Below are 18,072 nucleotides of genomic sequence, written 5' to 3'. Positions count from 1 at the left end.
CTCTCGAACAACAGGCGAGCTTTTGGGTTCAAATTGTTAAAGACTAAGCAAATTCTATGAGCCTTTAAGAAAGCCGTATAAGCCTAGTAAGCTGAAATGCTCTAAGAGCCCTTAATTTACTCCGGGCGTTACCTGTTTAGCCCGTTTTTAAGGACGAAAAGTCGCAAGGGTCAGACCAAAAATCGGTCAAGCGAAAAATCGCATAAAAAAGACCACAGGACTAAAATAATTGCAACAAAATTCGTTTCATACATCGCAAATACTTTGCGTTGTCTTGATTGTAACGGTTAACAATGTTTTAATCGATAACGATTATATTAGTATTTCATAGCAATCGACTTGCTTTTAAGTCGGCTTACTTTCACTTCGCTTACTTTGCTTTTAGTAGTATAGTTATCTATAGTCAATAGAGGCCTTAAAACTGAATGCTTACATCCATATCTACTTTGTAACCCGCTTCCAGCACGGATATAGCAGCCAGAGACCCTGACCCCATGGCTATAAATGGCAAAGGGGAAGTGGCGCCATTTGGAGCAATCTCGAACAAGTGAGGTCCAGTGTGATCAACGCCTCCCAGAATAAGAGCTGCCGAGATGTACCCTTGGTAACTGAAACACAACAAACAACACAGTACTCTTTCTCAACTACAGTTAAAATTTAGAAGTGCAAAATATTAGCCTGTTAGCGATATGATATTTTCCCCCTTAAACAGCGACCAAAATAGCAGCGACCATAAACGGAAGAGTAGAGAAATGGTAACGACTCTCTTTCATCAGAACAACGTACCTATAAAATTGACGACAGACACTGAATCTGGATGCAAACTTCAATGCATAAAATTAAAACATCTACACTCGTAGACAAAAGTAAGCGCATAGAATATATTTTTGCATTGGAAAATGCCTGTGAAGTCAATTTGAGGCAAAATAACTTCGCCCGTTTTTTTTTTTGCATTTTATATCAATCGACGCATAGTCATCAGAACTAAAACATCTTTATTCAGTTAAACTGAAACGTTTGTCTACCTAGGAAAACCAGATAGAATGTGACTGTAAGTAGCAGTAAACTGAGTCCCACGTTAAATTTCTTCTGCTTACTGATGCTTTTAAGTAAGAAATTAAGTAAGAATTTGCGTTGTGAAGTTAACATGCTGTTGAACAAGTAACACAGATTTCACGTGGAACTCAATTAACTTCTACTTGCTACTCAGGTAAAACTGACCACCTTCTATCTGGATTTTCTAAGTAAGCAAACATTTGAGCTTTGCTGAATTTAAAAATTGATGATCGTAGGTTGGTTGAAAAAAAAATCTGAAGAAACCGCCAAAAAAATCTGACTTAAATTTACTTCAAAAACAGACAATTTACCATGCAAAACTTCCATTTGTGCGTTTACTTTTCAATGTACACTGAACGTTAGAAGTAAATTAGCACCCCCTAGTTTTGCGAAGTAAATATTCAAATTTTGACCCAATGTTACTCCACCTTCGGATCAAATTCCGGAAAAAAAATTACATCATTGAACCTCTTGGCTAGCTATCTTGCCTTGCCTACTTTTGAAATTGAGATACTACCTAGGTGTCGTTAAAAGAAAATTGTCTCGAAATGTGATATGTTTTTACGTTGGCTCGAGTAGAATTCAGTTTGCATTTGCGTTAAAATTTAGAGAGAAAAGATGTGAATAAAATGTAAATTCATGAAAACTTTCTTCTTCATGTGATAGTTAGGTAGAGTTCATAAAATTTACATATAAGTATCTGGTAAGGTACTGTTACGTATTATCCGAATTTCATAAGCAGGCAAGGCGACCAGCCAAGATAATCAATGGTGCAAAAAAAATTGAAATTCGAATTCAAGATAGATTTTTACTTTAATAGGGGGTGCTGACTTAATTTTGACGTTCAGTTTAAAAAGATGACCGGATATAATTGACTTTCTGGTCTACTCTTCATTCAGCTTCTAAATATACCATGAATTATTCTGGTAGGAATACTTTTTTATTAATATATCATATATGACAAAACTTCAGCAAAAGTCAGCAGCAAAAACCATTTTTTTAATTGATTGCCACCAGTCCGAAAGTGCAATGTGCATGAACGTGTACTTCAACTCGCAAGTTTGGAAAGATTGCATAAATGGTGGTTGGGATAAACCTTGCATAAGTAATGGTGGTTCCTTATGGACTTACTTGAAGAGATACTGTTTGAGTCGCATCATGGCTGCTAACACTCTAGGGGGTTTGTTGCCACTGTTCAACTTGACCAATTTCATCTCCGCAGCCACCTAAAAGGAATATCACATCAGTGGCTCATTTCTCTTTTCAAATGTCTCCTCGACAGATTTGTCTAGCGTGCAATCATGAGCGAAGCTCAGAATCAATTTTCAATAAATCTTTAAATTTAGAATGTAAAATTTAGTAGAGTGCAATTAACGGTTTTATGACAATCTAACCAATGCCAAAACACACAACGTACCAAAATATGCAATGCCATTATATCCAATTTATTCCCTTCGATCATATTCCAATTACAAATTAGCACTCGGTATATTAAACTTAAGCGGATAGTTTAACCCAATGTCAGGTTGCTATAGTTCCATGTCAAGTCCCACAGGCAGCTGAGGCGTGGCTAAATGCACTAGCTAAATATTTTTAAAAATTGTTCTGGTAGTTTTTAACATTAGGATAAAGAAAGAAAGAAAGAATAAATTTCTCCTTTTTATGATAAATCAATTTAAATCAACAATTTAATTACTTAGATTATTATCAACATTATTATATATCATAATAACAAAAGATATCTCGGAGAGGACAGATAGACGGGGCTATTAAACCCACCTAGTATCTGCCCTGGCTAAACTTGAATAGTTAAGAAGAGAAAAAAACGATAACTAAAATTTTTGATGCTGAAAACAGAAAACGGTTTTTGAGCTCCAAAACAATTCTATTTTTTGAACTCTATACCTACTACGCTATCACTGTATGCTGTGTCTTGATTTCCGAGAGTAACGCTGATTCCTTGCAAATATAAATAAAAGAAAGTAAAAAAATTCTGCAATTCGAATTTCTTCGTCGATTTTCTATGTGTAGACTTCGTTATATTCCAAAAATAATACCATTTTTGAGTCCATTCCAAAAATAATACCATTCCAAAAATAATACCATTCCAAAAATAATATCAAAAATAATACCACTAGAGTTCATGGAATAGAAAAAAATTGAAAAAAAAATGGAGGGTGGTGGGCAAACTACTTAAAAATGTGGGATACCAGCTCCTCATTATTCAGCAAGTAACTTTCTTTAAATTTATGATAAAATTGCAATATTTGTTGCCAATTTTCGTTTTCTATGTCTTGTGCTAGACGTTCATTCTTTCTCAGTGTGTTAAATAACCTTGCACAACGATATGAAATAGAGGAGCGCTCAAACTGCGTTTTAAAGGGGAGGCTTTAGGTAGTTTTAGGTAGATCTTCTGGTGTTTCTGGTACTATGCTCATACTCAAAGAGTTCATTTAGATAAGTTTCGCTACGCATCTTTTTCAATGATTTCAGGACAAATTTCAGCAGCTCATAAATATGAAACTCGAATACTGTTAGTAATTTATTAGAGATAAAAATGTCCCTACAACTATCTGACAATTTCCTGACATAAAAGAATTTTAGATTTTTTTCTGAAGAATGTAGATAGGTAGAAGCGACGAGTAACTGCAACATCCATATACTAAAATACCGTATTGAACTATTGGGTTAACATTGCTTCGATAGTTATCAATTAGCTGTTTTCGGGGTACATAGTGACGCAGCTTACATATAATACCACACTGTTTTGAGAGTCTTTTCTTAATATACTCTATATGTGATTGAAAACTTAATTTACTATCTGCATAGATTCCGAGATACTTAAAAAGATTACAAACTTCAATAAAAACATCATCAAACTTAAACACTGATTTGGAAGCACTATTTTCATTCCTTATATTCATTTGTACTGTTTTATCCATATTTAGTATTAACTTATTAGCAATCAACCAAATATTGATGTTTTGCAGATCTCCTGGCACTGAATTAATGTCTTTGTTGATTGCGGTGAGGTTTGTATCATCCGCAAACAATATAACATCAAGACACTTGCAAACTAATGGCAGATCATTGATATGAATGAGGAAATATAAAGGACCCAGAATTGAGCCTTGTGGAACCCCACAAACAATAGAATTCCACGAGGAGCAAGCTCCATTTACTATAACCCGCTGTTGTCTCCCTTTTAAGTATTTTGCTATTCAATTTAGAGCTGGGCCCCTGATGCCATTGTTTTCGATCTTTATTAATAAGATATCATGCTCAATGATATCAAAAGCTTTTTTAAGATCAAGAAAGAAACTGATAACTTTTACATTTTGACAATTCAATCTTAATTTTTCAAGTAATTCAACAAGCGCGTCAATAGTGTTGTGTTTGGTACGAAACCCAAATTGTCCATTGAAGAGCAAATTATGATATTCGATGTAAGCATATATGCGAATGAACAAAGCACGCTCTATAATTTTACTCCATACAATTAGCAGAGAAATCGGTCTGTAGTTATTTTCATCTAGTTTAAGTCCATCCTTGTGGAGGGGAATTACTTTGGCCTTTTTCAGATCGGGAAATATTCCTTCTTCGAAAGATTTATTGATTATCTGGGTTAGGTATGGAATCGTAACATTTGATGATAATTTGACTATGACATTTGAGATATCGTCAACACCAGATGAAAATTTACTGTCTAGATTATTAATGATTTCCCTAACCTCATCAACTGTTATTGGCTTTAAATACATTGAGTGGTTAACTTCGTCCATTCTGGGTAAAGGAATGTCTTTAATATTTTCTTTCAACTTCGGACCAACATTGAAGAATGTGTTAAATTCCTCAGCGATGTCAGCGCTGCTTGGATCAGTGCAACGTGCATTGCATGTCTACAACGCAGGTACTTGTGAACTTTTTAGATTGTTCCTTTAATATCACTTAGTAACTTATATGTTTGCCTTGAGTCTCCAATACATGATTCGAATTTTTGCGCATAAAACTCTTTTTGAGCTTTTTTAACATTTTTTCCAAATTTGTTGCGTAATAATTTGAATTTTTTTGCTGCCTCATCCTGCGGATTTTGTTTCATGCTACGATGTGCTTTATTTTTTTGGAAGCGCAGGTTTTTAAATGAGTTTGTAAACCATTTCGGTACTTTTGATCTTTTATCAGCCAAGCATTTTAGAGGAGCGTACTTGTTAGTGGTTTCCAGGAAAAGGTTGTTGAATTTAGTAAACAATTCATTGGTACCATCAAATTCTAAAAAGTGACATCGATTCCTTAGGCTCCAGTCTAAATCAGTTAAATAATTCGACAGTTGTTCTTGGTCTTTTATAAAGCTTATATCTCTAAATGGCAAATAGTTTTGTTCAGTATCAACATTGATTGGCCACTTCATTAGGATCGAATAATGATCTGCAAAGTTTTCATGCGTTAGTACACAAAATTCAGGGCTGGCAAAATTTTGATATATAAAATAATCTAGAAAAGTTGAGGAGTTAGAAGTTTCCCGGGTAGTTTCAAGATTAGCAAGCTCAAAATCATTAGAAGATATCGTGCATAGGTAATTTGATTGTAATTGATTCTTTACATGAGTGTCGATGTTAAAATCACCAGTTATAACGGTTGGACAATTTAAGGAAGTTAAATCAATCAAAAAATTATCCAATTTTTCGACGAATTTGTTTATTTGTTCTTGGTGGATTGTAGACAGTAGCCAATTTAAACCTGTATTTTTTGTACTGTAATGAGACCATTTCTGTTGAATGTGTTTCTAATAAGGACATGGAATCCTGAATTTGTATCATAACACCTCCGCCAAGTGTATTTACATTCTTAACTGCATAATTATTATAGCCTGGAACCAATAAGGAATCGATGTAATCGTTATCAGTTAACCAAGTTTCAGTGAGACATATGAGATTTGGTGGAGACTCAAGACTATGTAAAAGTGCTTCCAAATCATTTAAATGCTTTTTTAACGAACGAACATTCACAGTTAATATAAACATAGTAATTGGTTTGAGGACAAAATCATTTAGCACAGAAATAGAAAAGTTTTCGGTTTCACTAATATTCATAGTAGGATCGAAAACAGTTCTTTAAATCATGTAGACTATAACCAAGATTAATTGCACCTTCATATAAATTAAGAATTTTGTAAACACGGTTGTCATCTTTTTTGGTGTACAAAATAGAACCATCTTTTGCATATGCTGAATTTAATCGGTTGTCCTGTTTCATCATGTTGAGGAACATCACTCTTGGTCGGCTTATGTCTTCGAAAATTCGAATATTACTTCCTTTTTCAAGCAAAACTTTCTTCTTTCGCAAAACATCGATCTTAGCAACCCGCCTTGAAAATTTGACAATAATTGGCTTGACCTGGCCTTTGCGAGAGGGTAGCCGATGAGCAATAGAAATATCCTTTACATCGACACATGTTTCTAGGGTGTTAGCTAGCGCAAGCACTTTCTCCATAGTTTGATGTAAATTTTCGCCAAGAGGTTGCCCGTTCTCGTTTAAATCTTTCTGAAGACCAAGAATTTTGACGTTGTTGCCTCTATTGTAGGTTTCGAGTTGCTCTGCCTCGCATCTTGCCAACATTTCATTCTTCGTGTCAACAAACTCAATGTCTCGCCCCACATTATCGATGATCTCAATTTTCGCCTTTTTCACTGCTTCTTCGATCTGGTGTTGAACGTACATTGCATTTCACAGACAATGTTTTCTATTATGTTAGGGATTGCATTGTTGATTGTGCTAACTATCGTGCCTTCAATTTTCTTCCAAATATCAGTTGTAATCATCTCACATTCGTTTAAGGGACTTAGTTCTGTGCAAGGTCTTTTTGCCGTGCTCTTCTTTTCGCCCGGTGTTATTGGGGTTTGATCGTAGGGTCTTAGTGTAGGCATTGCGTTGTCATTGCTCGCGTTTGCATCTGTTTGCAATTCCACTTCAAACTGAGTGGGTTCAGTGGGTTCTTCACTTGAGGACATTTTCACTTCTCTATTTAATAAGTTTATCACAACAATTAGGATAAAATATTGGGTATACTTTGCGTATTTTGGCATTGAGTATTCTGTCCTAAAACCACAATTAACATCTATTCGACAAAGTTCAGGAAGTCGCGCAACACAATACTCACGCCTTAATTTCTATCCAGGAATCACCAACCAAGATTCAATACACGAGAATGATTTTATTTCTCTGTCAGAAATGTAGTCATTAAGACATAACCAACTAAAGTCAGCAGAATTGCTCTCAAACGACTAGTGGAAACTGAAATCTGTTACAGCCTGCTTCAGTCCGGTGGGGGGAGTAACTAAATTTACATTCATAAATAGTGGCTTCAATTGACATCATTAGAGGTTATTATATGCAACTAACCCCTAATAAAAAATTCAAAAATACACCAATTTTGGGGCACTTTTCATTTGAATTTTAGTAATGAACTGCCGCCACTTAAGTTAAGCTGCTTAAAATTGTGAAACATAGCCGGAAGTTTGCCGGAAAAAAGCCGCGATAGACGCTTGTGGCATTCCATGAATTGAAACAACTAAAGAAACAAGATAGGCAGATTGACCAAAAGTCCTTTAGTTGATCACTAGATTTTTTGGGTTAGATACGTACTTCAATTTTACGACACATAGGCCTATAAGGAAAAACCCTAGAAGAGCTTTCTCAAAATTGATATTCAGAATCAAAAACTCAAGACCAATACTCAAGAATTAGGGCATAAAAGTTTGGCACCACTTAGATGCACACTATTGATATTTCATTAGTAAATGTTCATAAAAATTAAAGTTCCATAAGTGAGTTCAGAAATCATATTTTTAGTGAGGTAAGTCACGCAATTGACCTAAAAGCAGAAATGACGTCACGGTAAGACGAAACAAAAATCTGTTAGAAACAAAAAAAACATAGCAGGACAAGTCCTGTCGTACAATTCAAAGAATTTTAATTGACTATACAACAAACTAGACCTAAAACGAGCTAGGAGTGACTTGGGAAAACCATTTCTGAAAAAATCAGTTAAAAATTTAAAAACATAGCTGGCAGATTGCCAGAAAATAGCCGCAATAGATTCGTAGATCGGCAGTCTCAAAAAAAAGTAACAGACAGACCAAAAAAATTCGTCTTTTCATTGAAGGCTGACCTGTTATATTTTGATTAAAAATCTGTACAAGTTATTGCTGCCACTATTAGCTGATCACAAATAACCTTCATTTAGAGTGACACACACCCGTTTGACCTTATCTCTTTGAATTAAAGAAAATAGAAGTCAATTTCAAAGTGAGGAAGTCATTTTTGAGAGTGAGGTAAGTCAAGTGTGACCAAAAATTTAATCACGCGAGTGAACAAAAAACTCGCTCCACTAAGAGCGAAAAATGACGTCACGCATGCAATTCAGTTGAAATTGCATGAACGAATGAACAAAAAGTGGCTGTGACGTCATATGGTCGTAACAAAAATCATGACGACGAAATAAAAAACATAGCAGGACAAGTCCTGACGTACAATTCAAAGAATTTTCATTGACTAAAAAAACTACACCTAAAACGGACTATGAATGGATTGGAAAAACCACTTAGAAAAAAATCCGATCCAAAAAATCGAAAACAGTAAAAATCAAAGTGAAATTGCCGCATGTGAACAAAAAACCACTAGCGAGAAAGCGAATTTTTGTTCAAACACCGTTTTCTCACTCTACTTTAAATTTAGAGCGAAAAAATTTCACGCCGCAAAACCACTCGCTTTTTCGCTTCACTTCCTGTTTCGGCGTGACCAAAATCACTACTCCAATTTGTTTATTTGTTCTTGGTGGATTGTAGACAGTAGCCAATTTAAACCTGTATTTTTTGTACTGTAATGAGACCATTTCTGTTGAATGTGTTTCTAATAAGGACATGGAATCCTGAATTTGTATCATAACACCTCCGCCAAGTGTATTTATATTCTTAACTGCATAATTATTATAGCCTGGAACCAATAAGGAATCGATGTAATCGTTATCAGTTAACCAAGTTTCAGTGAGACATATGAGATTTGGTGGAGACTCAAGACTATGTAAAAGTGCTTCCAAATCATTTAAATGCTTTTTTAACGAACGAACATTCACAGTTAATATAAACATAGTAATTGGTTTGAGGACAAAATCATTTAGCACAGAAATAGAAAAGTTTTCGGTTTCACTAATATTCATAGTAGGATCGAAAACAGTTCTTTAAATCATGTAGACTATAACCAAGATTAATTGCACCTTCATATAAATTAAGAATTTTGTAAACACGGTTGTCATCTTTTTTGGTGTACAAAATAGAACCATCTTTTGCATATGCTGAATTTAATCGGTTGTCCTGTTTCATCATGTTGAGGAACATCACTCTTGGTCGGCTTATGTCTTCGAAAATTCGAATATTACTTCCTTTTTCAAGCAAAACTTTCTTCTTTCGCAAAACATCGATCTTAGCAACCCGCCTTGAAAATTTGACAATAATTGGCTTGACCTGGCCTTTGCGAGAGGGTAGCCGATGAGCAATAGAAATATCCTTTACATCGACACATGTTTCTAGGGTGTTAGCTAGCGCAAGCACTTTCTCCATAGTTTGATGTAAATTTTCGCCAAGAGGTTGCCCGTTCTCGTTTAAATCTTCCTGAAGACCAAGAATTTTGACGTTGTTGCCTCTATTGTAGGTTTCGAGTTGCTCTGCCTCGCATCTTGCCAACATTTCATTCTTCGTGTCAACAAACTCAATGTCTCGCCCCACATTATCGATGATCTCAATTTTCGCCTTTTTCACTGCTTCTTCGATCTGGTGTTGAACGTACATTGCATTTCACAGACAATGTTTTCTATTATGTTAGGGATTGCATTGTTGATTGTGCTAACTATCGTGCCTTCAATTTTCTTCCAAATATCAGTTGTAATCATCTCACATTCGTTTAAGGGACTTAGTTCTGTGCAAGGTCTTTTTGCCGTGCTCTTCTTTTCGCCCGGTGTTATTGGGGTTTGATCGTAGGGTCTTAGAGTAGGCATTGCGTTGTCATTGCTCGCGTTTGCATCTGTTTGCAATTCCACTTCAAACTGAGTGGGTTCAGTGGGTTCTTCACTTGAGGACATTTTCACTTCTCTATTTAATAAGTTTATCACAACAATTAGGATAAAATATTGGGTATACTTTGCGTATTTTGGCATTGAGTATTCTGTCCTAAAACCACAATTAACATCTATTCGACAAAGTTCAGGAAGTCGCGCAACACAATACTCACGCCTTAATTTCTATCCAGGAATCACCAACCAAGATTCAATACACGAGAATGATTTTATTTCTCTGTCAGAAATGTAGTCATTAAGACATAACCAACTAAAGTCAGCAGAATTGCTCTCAAACGACTAGTGGAAACTGGAATCTGTTACAGCCTGCTTCAGTCCGGTGGGGGGGAGTAACTAAATTTACATTCATAAATAGTGGCTTCAATTGACATCATTAGAGGTTATTATATGCAACTAACCCCTAATAAAAAATTCAAAAATACACCAATTTTGGGGCACTTTTCATTTGAATTTTAGTAATGAACTGCCGCCACTTAAGTTAAGCTGCTTAAAATTGTGAAACATAGCCGGCAGTTTGCCGGAAAAAAGCCGCGATAGACGCTTGTGGCATTCCATGAATTGAAACAACTAAAGAAACAAGATAGGCAGATTGACCAAAAGTCCTTTAGTTGATCACTAGATTTTTTGGGTTAGATACGTACTTCAATTTTACGACACATAGGCCTATAAGGAAAAACCCTAGAAGAGCTTTCTCAAAATTGATATTCAGAATCAAAAACTCAAGACCAATACTCAAGAATTAGGGCATAAAAGTTTGGCACCACTTAGATGCACACTATTGATATTTCATTAGTAAATGTTCATAAAAATTAAAGTTCCATAAGTGAGTTCAGAAATCATATTTTTAGTGAGGTAAGTCACGCAATTGACCTAAAAGCAGAAATGACGTCAAGGTAAGACGAAACAAAAATCTGTTAGAAACAAAAAAACATAGCAGGACAAGTCCTGTCGTACAATTCAAAGAATTTTAATTGACTATACAACAAACTAGACCTGAAACGAGCTAGGAGTGACTTGGGAAAACCATTTCTGAAAAAATCAGTTAAAAATTTAAAAACATAGCTGGCAGATTGCCAGAAAATAGCCGCAATAGATTCGTAGATCGGCAGTCTCAAAAAAAAGTAAAAAAGACAGACCAAAAAAATTCGTCTTTTCATTGAAGGCTGACCTGTTATATTTTGATTAAAAATCTGTACAAGTTATTGCTGCCTCTATTAGCTGATCACAAATAACCTTCATTTAGAGTGACACACACCCGTTTGACCTTCTCTTTGAATTAAAGAAAATAGAAGTCAATTTCAAAGTGAGGAAGTCATTTTTGAGAGTGAGGTAAGTCAAGTGTGACCAAAAATTTAATCACGCGAATGAACAAAAAACTCGCTCCACTAAGAGCGAAAAATGACGTCACGCATGCAATTCAGTTGAAATTGCATGAACGAATGAACAAAAAGTGGCTGTGACGTCATATGGTCGTAACAAAAATCATGACGACGAAATAAAAAACATAGCAGGACAAGTCCTGACGTACAATTCAAAGAATTTTCATTGACTAAAAAAACTACACCTAAAACGGACTATGAATGGATTGGAAAAAACCACTTAGAAAAAAATCCGATCCAAAAAATCGAAAACAGTAAAAATCAAAGTGAAATTGCCGCATGTGAACAAAAAACCACCAGCGAGAAAGCGAATTTTTGTTCAAACACCGTTTTCTCACTCTACTTTAAATTTAGAGCAAAAAAATTTCACGCCGCAAAACCACTCGCTTTTTCGCTCCATTTCCTGTTTCGGCGTGACCAAAATCACTACTCCAATTTGACTTCAAAAATCATGAAAATGTGTGAACAGATCTTAAAAAAAAAGACAGCGCCCCAATACAATTCAAATTCTTTGAATTGTAAAAAACCAAGAGAAGGCCAATAATAGCCCCAGCTATCGCTGTGCGGCTATTAAAAACAATTGTTATCAAAATGCCGCATGCGAACAGAAATCACTAGCGAGACAAGAAAACAAACAAACAAAAATGGTTCAAACAAAAAACTAGGCCTAGAATGAACTATGAATAGATTGGGAAAACCATTTAGAAAAAAAACCGATCCAAAAAATTGAAAAAACAGTGAAAATCAAAGTGAAATTGCCACATAAGAACAAAAAACCACTAGCGAGAAAGAGAATTTTTGTTCAAACACTGCTTCCTCGCTCTACTTTAAATTAGAGCGAAAAAAATCAGGCCGCAAAACCACTCGCTTTTTTGTTCCATTTCCTGTATCGGCGTGACCAAAATCACTACTCCAATTTATCTCAAAAATCATAAAAATGTGTGAACAGATCATAAAAAAAGACAGCGCCCCAATACAATTCGAATTCTTTGAATTGTAAAAAAAAATAGAAGCGCAATAATAGCCGCCTGGAATTGCTGACGCGGCTATTAATGAGAGAGAAGCTTAGATCACGAAAAACGAATAGCCAAGGGCGCAGCAGTCATTCGAAGAAGTCAAGCGAAAATTCAAGCGAAAATTTTACATAAGATAAACTTTTACAGAAATTGCTTCAAACTTCGTCGGAGAATAATTAAAAATAGTGTCTACTTTTCACTTACGCAACGTAAAACAGTTAGTTCCATCTCAAATCATGAAACAAACATTCACAATTCCAAGATAAACTAGATAGTACTACCTTGTCGCACGTCCACTCAGTGTCAGCTGCAGTGCCTGCTCCCCCACATCTGATGTTGTCTGCAATCCAGTGTAACTTTTCACAGTTCTTGTCTGCCACCACAGGACCCTCCGTGGCCCTAGTGTCAGCTCCCAGAACCACACCATCCTACAACAATTCACACTAGAATCTCACCTGTCTATAATTTTCGGATAATTTTAGAAAAAGTGATTGCTTGAGCTCCTCAATGATGGCTTCTTTGGAACCGTTTCCTTACATTCTTAAACTATCAATTCAAAGCAACGTATTAAATCAGAGGTAATTGTAAGACTCTTGTAACATCTCAGAAACGGACAGCTAATAAAGGTCGCTTTCAGTAAATTGCAGGTAATTTAAAATTTAAGATTAGGAACCGCCCTTCATAGTTAGAGCCTAGTAAGTCATTAAGACTCTAAAAGAACTGCTCAAATAATTAATGCCCTCCGGGCTTTACTTGTTTATCTCGTTTTTGAAGACGAAAAGTTCAAATGCTCTGATGACAAATGCTCTGAACATCTGAAAACATACCCGACAGATTGCCGGAAAAAGCCGCCATTGATTCCCATAACACCAATTGGTATGAAATGAACAGAAAAACAAGGAATAAAATTGATCGTTGTACAAAAATATTTTTAAAAGACAAACAATTTTGATTGGAGCCGTTAGACAAACTTCCGTTTCCTAATGAGATGATACAAGGGCTAGTAGCGATGCAAAAAAATGAATTAGAGATGTTAACCAAGACTTATAAGAACATAATTCAAGTATCGAGCATCTAAAATTTGGCTCAATGTGTTTATCCCGTTTCTACTTTGATTTCGTTATCGATACTCATTGTGTTCACTTTAGATTGCTTTGCTGAGCAACTGCTGTTTAAAATCACATTGAGCAGAATGAGCAAAGAATTAAACTAGCCCAGAGAAGTCAGAAATATCTAAAGCAAAGTGTCGAAAAAGAGGTGAATGAGGTCAAGAGAAAACAATTTGAAGTAAAAAATAAAAAAAAAACATAACAGGACAAGTCCTGAAACAATTCACAGAACTTTCATTGAAAAATTTTAAAAACCAGACCAAGAAACGGACTTTAAATGGATTGGAAAAATCATTTCGAAAAATCCTACCAAAAATTGAAAAAATTAAAAATCAAATAGAGCGCACCCGACCAAAAAATCTTAATTGCACCAAAAAACAGAAGTCGACTTCACTTCATCAAACTAAACAAAAAAAGTTAGAAAACCCTTTCGTAAAAAGGGAAATTTTAGAATTGAAGCAAGCAAACGAAGACAACTAAGAAGTCAATCAGAAATCATACAAAAAGAATAAATTTTGACCACGAAAGCTCGCTGTGGTATCTTAAAACCGCTAAATTTTGTATTAGCAACATTTGGTAACGATGAAAGTAGTCAAAAATTTCAAAGGACCGGCAAACGCCGATGAACTCAAAAATTGACCGGGCTAATAATTGTCGCGAAATAACGCGTCTTGAGAATTCAAAACTTTGAAAATAACACTAAGACCTGAAAGACACAGAAAGAAAAAGATAAACAATATTCTAAGAAAGGGAAGGGAAATATAAAGTGAAAACTAAAATTTAGGTCTCAAGAAAACAAATGATTTTTTTATCTGGTCATCAGCATTTCACAAATCCAAAAACAGTTCTCTTTTTGTATATATCTTTGCTATAATTAGCTAGAAAAATCGCAAAACTTAAATTTATCAGGAAAGACAAAAATGAAACAAAAAAAATCTCATCCAGTCAAAATTTGTTTGTTTCTAAAATCAGGCAATAATATTTGCCTAAAAATATCAGTCATTTCAGACATGAATATCAAAGGGCAGAACATTAGTAGTAATGCCAATAAACTCTCACAACTGCACTATAAAAAATAACGGCAAACAAAATAGATGAAAACTCAGAAAAAGATAGATGAAAACTTTTGACAAGCCAAAAATACAGAACAAACAAAACTATAGATATGGCAACGAATCGTTATAAAAATTTAGTACAAACCACCAAAGGTGTCAAATCTTAGATTAGGGAGATTACGGGCATATTGCAAAACAAGTAACAAACAGGAATCTTCAAAACATTGAAAGTCAAGTCAAGTTGAAAATCAGAAAACCAAGTACATCCAATTATTCAAAATTGGAGGTCGAGCAAAATTACATTACCATCCTCCTGTCAAAATTTTTCATTAAGAGAGAATTAGGGATTCCAAATATTGAAAAAAATTTGCAATGTCAAATTTTAAAATCGGAACATCAAACAAAATTCATTGAATACGAATCTCCAAACAACAAAACAGTTGAATCATTTATAGCAAGAAATTATGATCACCGAAGGTATAAAAAGTCCTATTGTAGTATATCAAACAAAAATACAGAAAAAAAATTAACAAAAATTGGACAAACAACCGCCAAAATTGGATTAGTAAAATTGAATGAAACAAAAATACTTCATACCAAAAATCAAAGCATTCAATGAATGCATTATCAAAAAGCCGTCGCCATAAACACTGAAAACTCACCGAATAAAACAAATTGACAAAAATGAGAGATTTGAGCCCATTTTGCACTGCAACGCATTAATAGGCCACATTTTTAGATCATATCTCCTCACAAAAACTTTAGAAGCAGTCAAAAGATACTAAGCATGTCTTTCTCGGAAACGGATAGGTAAGGGCATCAAACATTAGCCGACCATAGTCGACAAATTGGCAGAAAATAGCCGCAATAGCTTCGTAGATGAGCAGCCTCAAAAAGAAAAGAAACAGACCAAAAAATTCTTTGACATTAAATGCTGAGATAATTTTATTAAGAATTTTTTTATCCTATTGCTACTTCTATTCACTGCTCTCATATGAGCTTGAATTAGAGTGACACACACTCACTTGACCTTATCGCTTTGAATTAAAGTACAGGAAAGTCAATTTTAGAGTAAGGAAGTCATTTTTGAGAGTGAGGTAAGTCACGTGACCCGAAAAACGTTTTCACGCAAATGAACAAAAGAAACTCGCTCCAATAGGAGTGAAAAATGATGTCATGCACACAATTCAGTTGAAATTGCATGAAAGAATGAACAAAAAGCAGATTTGAAGTGATTGGGACGTCATATGGTCGTAACAAAAATCTTGACGACGAAATAAAAAAAACAGCAGGACAAGTCCTGGCAGACAATTCAAAGAATTTTCAATGACTAAACAAAAACTAGACCTAGAACGGACTATGGGTGAATTCGTAAAATCAATTTCTAAAAAAATCAGAGGATAAAAATTAAAAAAAAACAAAATGAATGTCAAAATGCCGCATGTGAACAAAAAAAAAAACCACTAGCGAGAAAGAGAAATTTGTGAAATCACTTCTCCAATTTGACTTCAAAAATCATGAAAATGTGTGAACAGATCCTAACAAAAGACAGCGCCCCAATACAATTCACATTCTTTGAATGTAAAAAACCAAGATAAGGCCAATAATAGCCTCAGCTATCGCTTCGCGGCTATTAAAAAGTCAGGTTAAGATTGGATGAGTTTGGAACAACAATTCGTTAGACTGTAATAACAGTGAGGTAACAATCTTCACTGAAAAGGCATGCAGAAATAACAAGCTCACGGTAAAAAGCAAAAACCTTTGACCAATTGCCATCTCGATATTATGTTAAATTAACCTTAAATATGACTCCGCAAATAGTTGTGCCTGTCTTCTTGGCTTTAGGCAGTTTCATTCCTTTAGCTTCATTGAGGAGCAGTTGGTTCCTCTTGCAGTTATCGAATGAGAATCCACCTTCTGGCAGAGAAATACAACTCACAGCAGACATCACTCAGTTCTAGTCACCACAACTCAATTCTGAAAGAGCAACACACTTAAGGCTATTTTTCGGTAGTAAAAATATTACCGCTTACATCAAAAATGCGTCTTTTGTTGAGGTATGTTCAGATAGCAACACACTGAAAACAGTGTAACGAGTGTAACATGGTGAAAATACCACAATTCCATACAACTGCTGGCATGCGATACAAAGATCAAATTCTTATACCAAAATTCTCACTATAATTCGAAAATGTGTTTTCAGGGCATCAGCTTTAGTTACCAAGGGAGACACTTCCACAAACGATAGGCTGCCCGCTCTTACACCCAGCGGTTTTCAGAGTTGGAACTTGGAACTTATGTCATAGGCATAACATACCGATTACAAGCAAATTGCCATTTTTCACACATGACAGAACCTTGCATTTCATGTTGTATATTTCTATGCAAGTGATGTCCATGTTTCTCGGCATTATGATTGGTTAAGCTTAGAAATTGGTTTTGTAATCTAAACAAAATTTTTGTTGGAAATTGAATAAAGGAAGCTTTAGTTTTCTATCTCTTCTCTGAGGATTTGAAAAACGATTTTACTAGCTCGTAGATTTCTTTCAGCGTGTCATCTCTACTCAAAAAGCAGCCCCTAATTTTGCAGCCTCAACTTACCTTCAGAAACACTTGAGGAGCAGAAAAGAGCCTAACTACGAGAGGCAAAACAGAAAACAATAATTTCTACTAACATTAAAACGCCAAAAAAATCTTTGCCGCTCTCCTTCAACGGAAGGTGTGAGTTGTCTTCAACATACACTTCACTGCTGACGAAACTTTCATTGTAAAATCAATCAAATACCCAAAAAACGTTCCAATAGTTTTTCTTGGGAAATTTTTCATTGTTTAGCATTTGTTTTAACTTTTTACACCAGAGCTTTCAATGTGAGTTTTTTTTTCAACAAAGATATGATCAGCTTTGAATTCTCCATTGGACTTTCATTGGACACCTTCTTGAACATTTGCACTGCTTTCGATGACAACACTCATGCTTTGATGATTTAACAAGGAGGCTCTAAATGTGCGCGCACACAAGAAGTTCCGACTGCATCTCATCACACCTCTAAGAATACACAAGTTGATCACTCGAAACAATAGAAGTTATTTGATAGTTTGTAAATTGATTACCTCGATATGAGAGAAAAAATTAAACAAATAAATAATAGCCACGTCCAGGCTATTATTTGTCTCAGCTTGTTTTTTTTTCTAAAGGTTTTGGAATCTGGTGGGCACTCCTTTTTTTATGATCTTAGACTTTTCGACTTTTGTCAAGGAAGATTCAAACTGAAGTGGTGGTTTCAGTAACGCGGGAAGTGTAGAAAAGGCAGCGAAATAGCAAGTAATTTC

At 35.1% G+C, this 18,072-nt stretch overlaps 2 protein-coding genes across 2 annotated transcripts in view; both read right to left on the bottom strand.

Annotated features, from left to right (window-relative positions):
- The window catches only part of LOC142342623 (uncharacterized), a 63,424-nt gene extending 56,329 nt beyond the window's left edge, over nucleotides 1-7,095 (bottom strand). Inside the window, exon 1 of the mRNA XM_075394043.1 lies at nucleotides 7,077-7,095. The gene's annotated coding sequence lies outside the window, so the exon portion shown is untranslated. The remainder of the gene's footprint in view (nucleotides 1-7,076) is intronic.
- LOC142342624 (proteasome subunit beta type-7-like) overlaps nucleotides 1-18,072 on the bottom strand; it is a 67,313-nt gene that overhangs the window by 3,363 nt on the left and 45,878 nt on the right. Inside the window, exons 2-5 of the mRNA XM_075394044.1 lie at nucleotides 16,541-16,721; nucleotides 12,860-13,006; nucleotides 2,188-2,282; nucleotides 434-608 (exon numbers count right to left, since the gene is read on the bottom strand). Coding sequence (XP_075250159.1) covers nucleotides 434-608; nucleotides 2,188-2,282; nucleotides 12,860-13,006; nucleotides 16,541-16,690 — 567 coding nt within the window. The 5' untranslated portion in view covers nucleotides 16,691-16,721. The remainder of the gene's footprint in view (nucleotides 1-433; nucleotides 609-2,187; nucleotides 2,283-12,859; nucleotides 13,007-16,540; nucleotides 16,722-18,072) is intronic.

The sequence above is a fragment of the Convolutriloba macropyga genome, chromosome 7, assembly GCF_964194025.1.
Source record: "Convolutriloba macropyga chromosome 7, txConMacr16.3, whole genome shotgun sequence".
In the NCBI taxonomy this organism is placed as follows: Eukaryota; Metazoa; Xenacoelomorpha; order Acoela; family Convolutidae; genus Convolutriloba; species Convolutriloba macropyga.
Note: the sequence above shows the minus strand (reverse complement) of the source record. Positions and strands in the feature narration are given on the sequence as shown.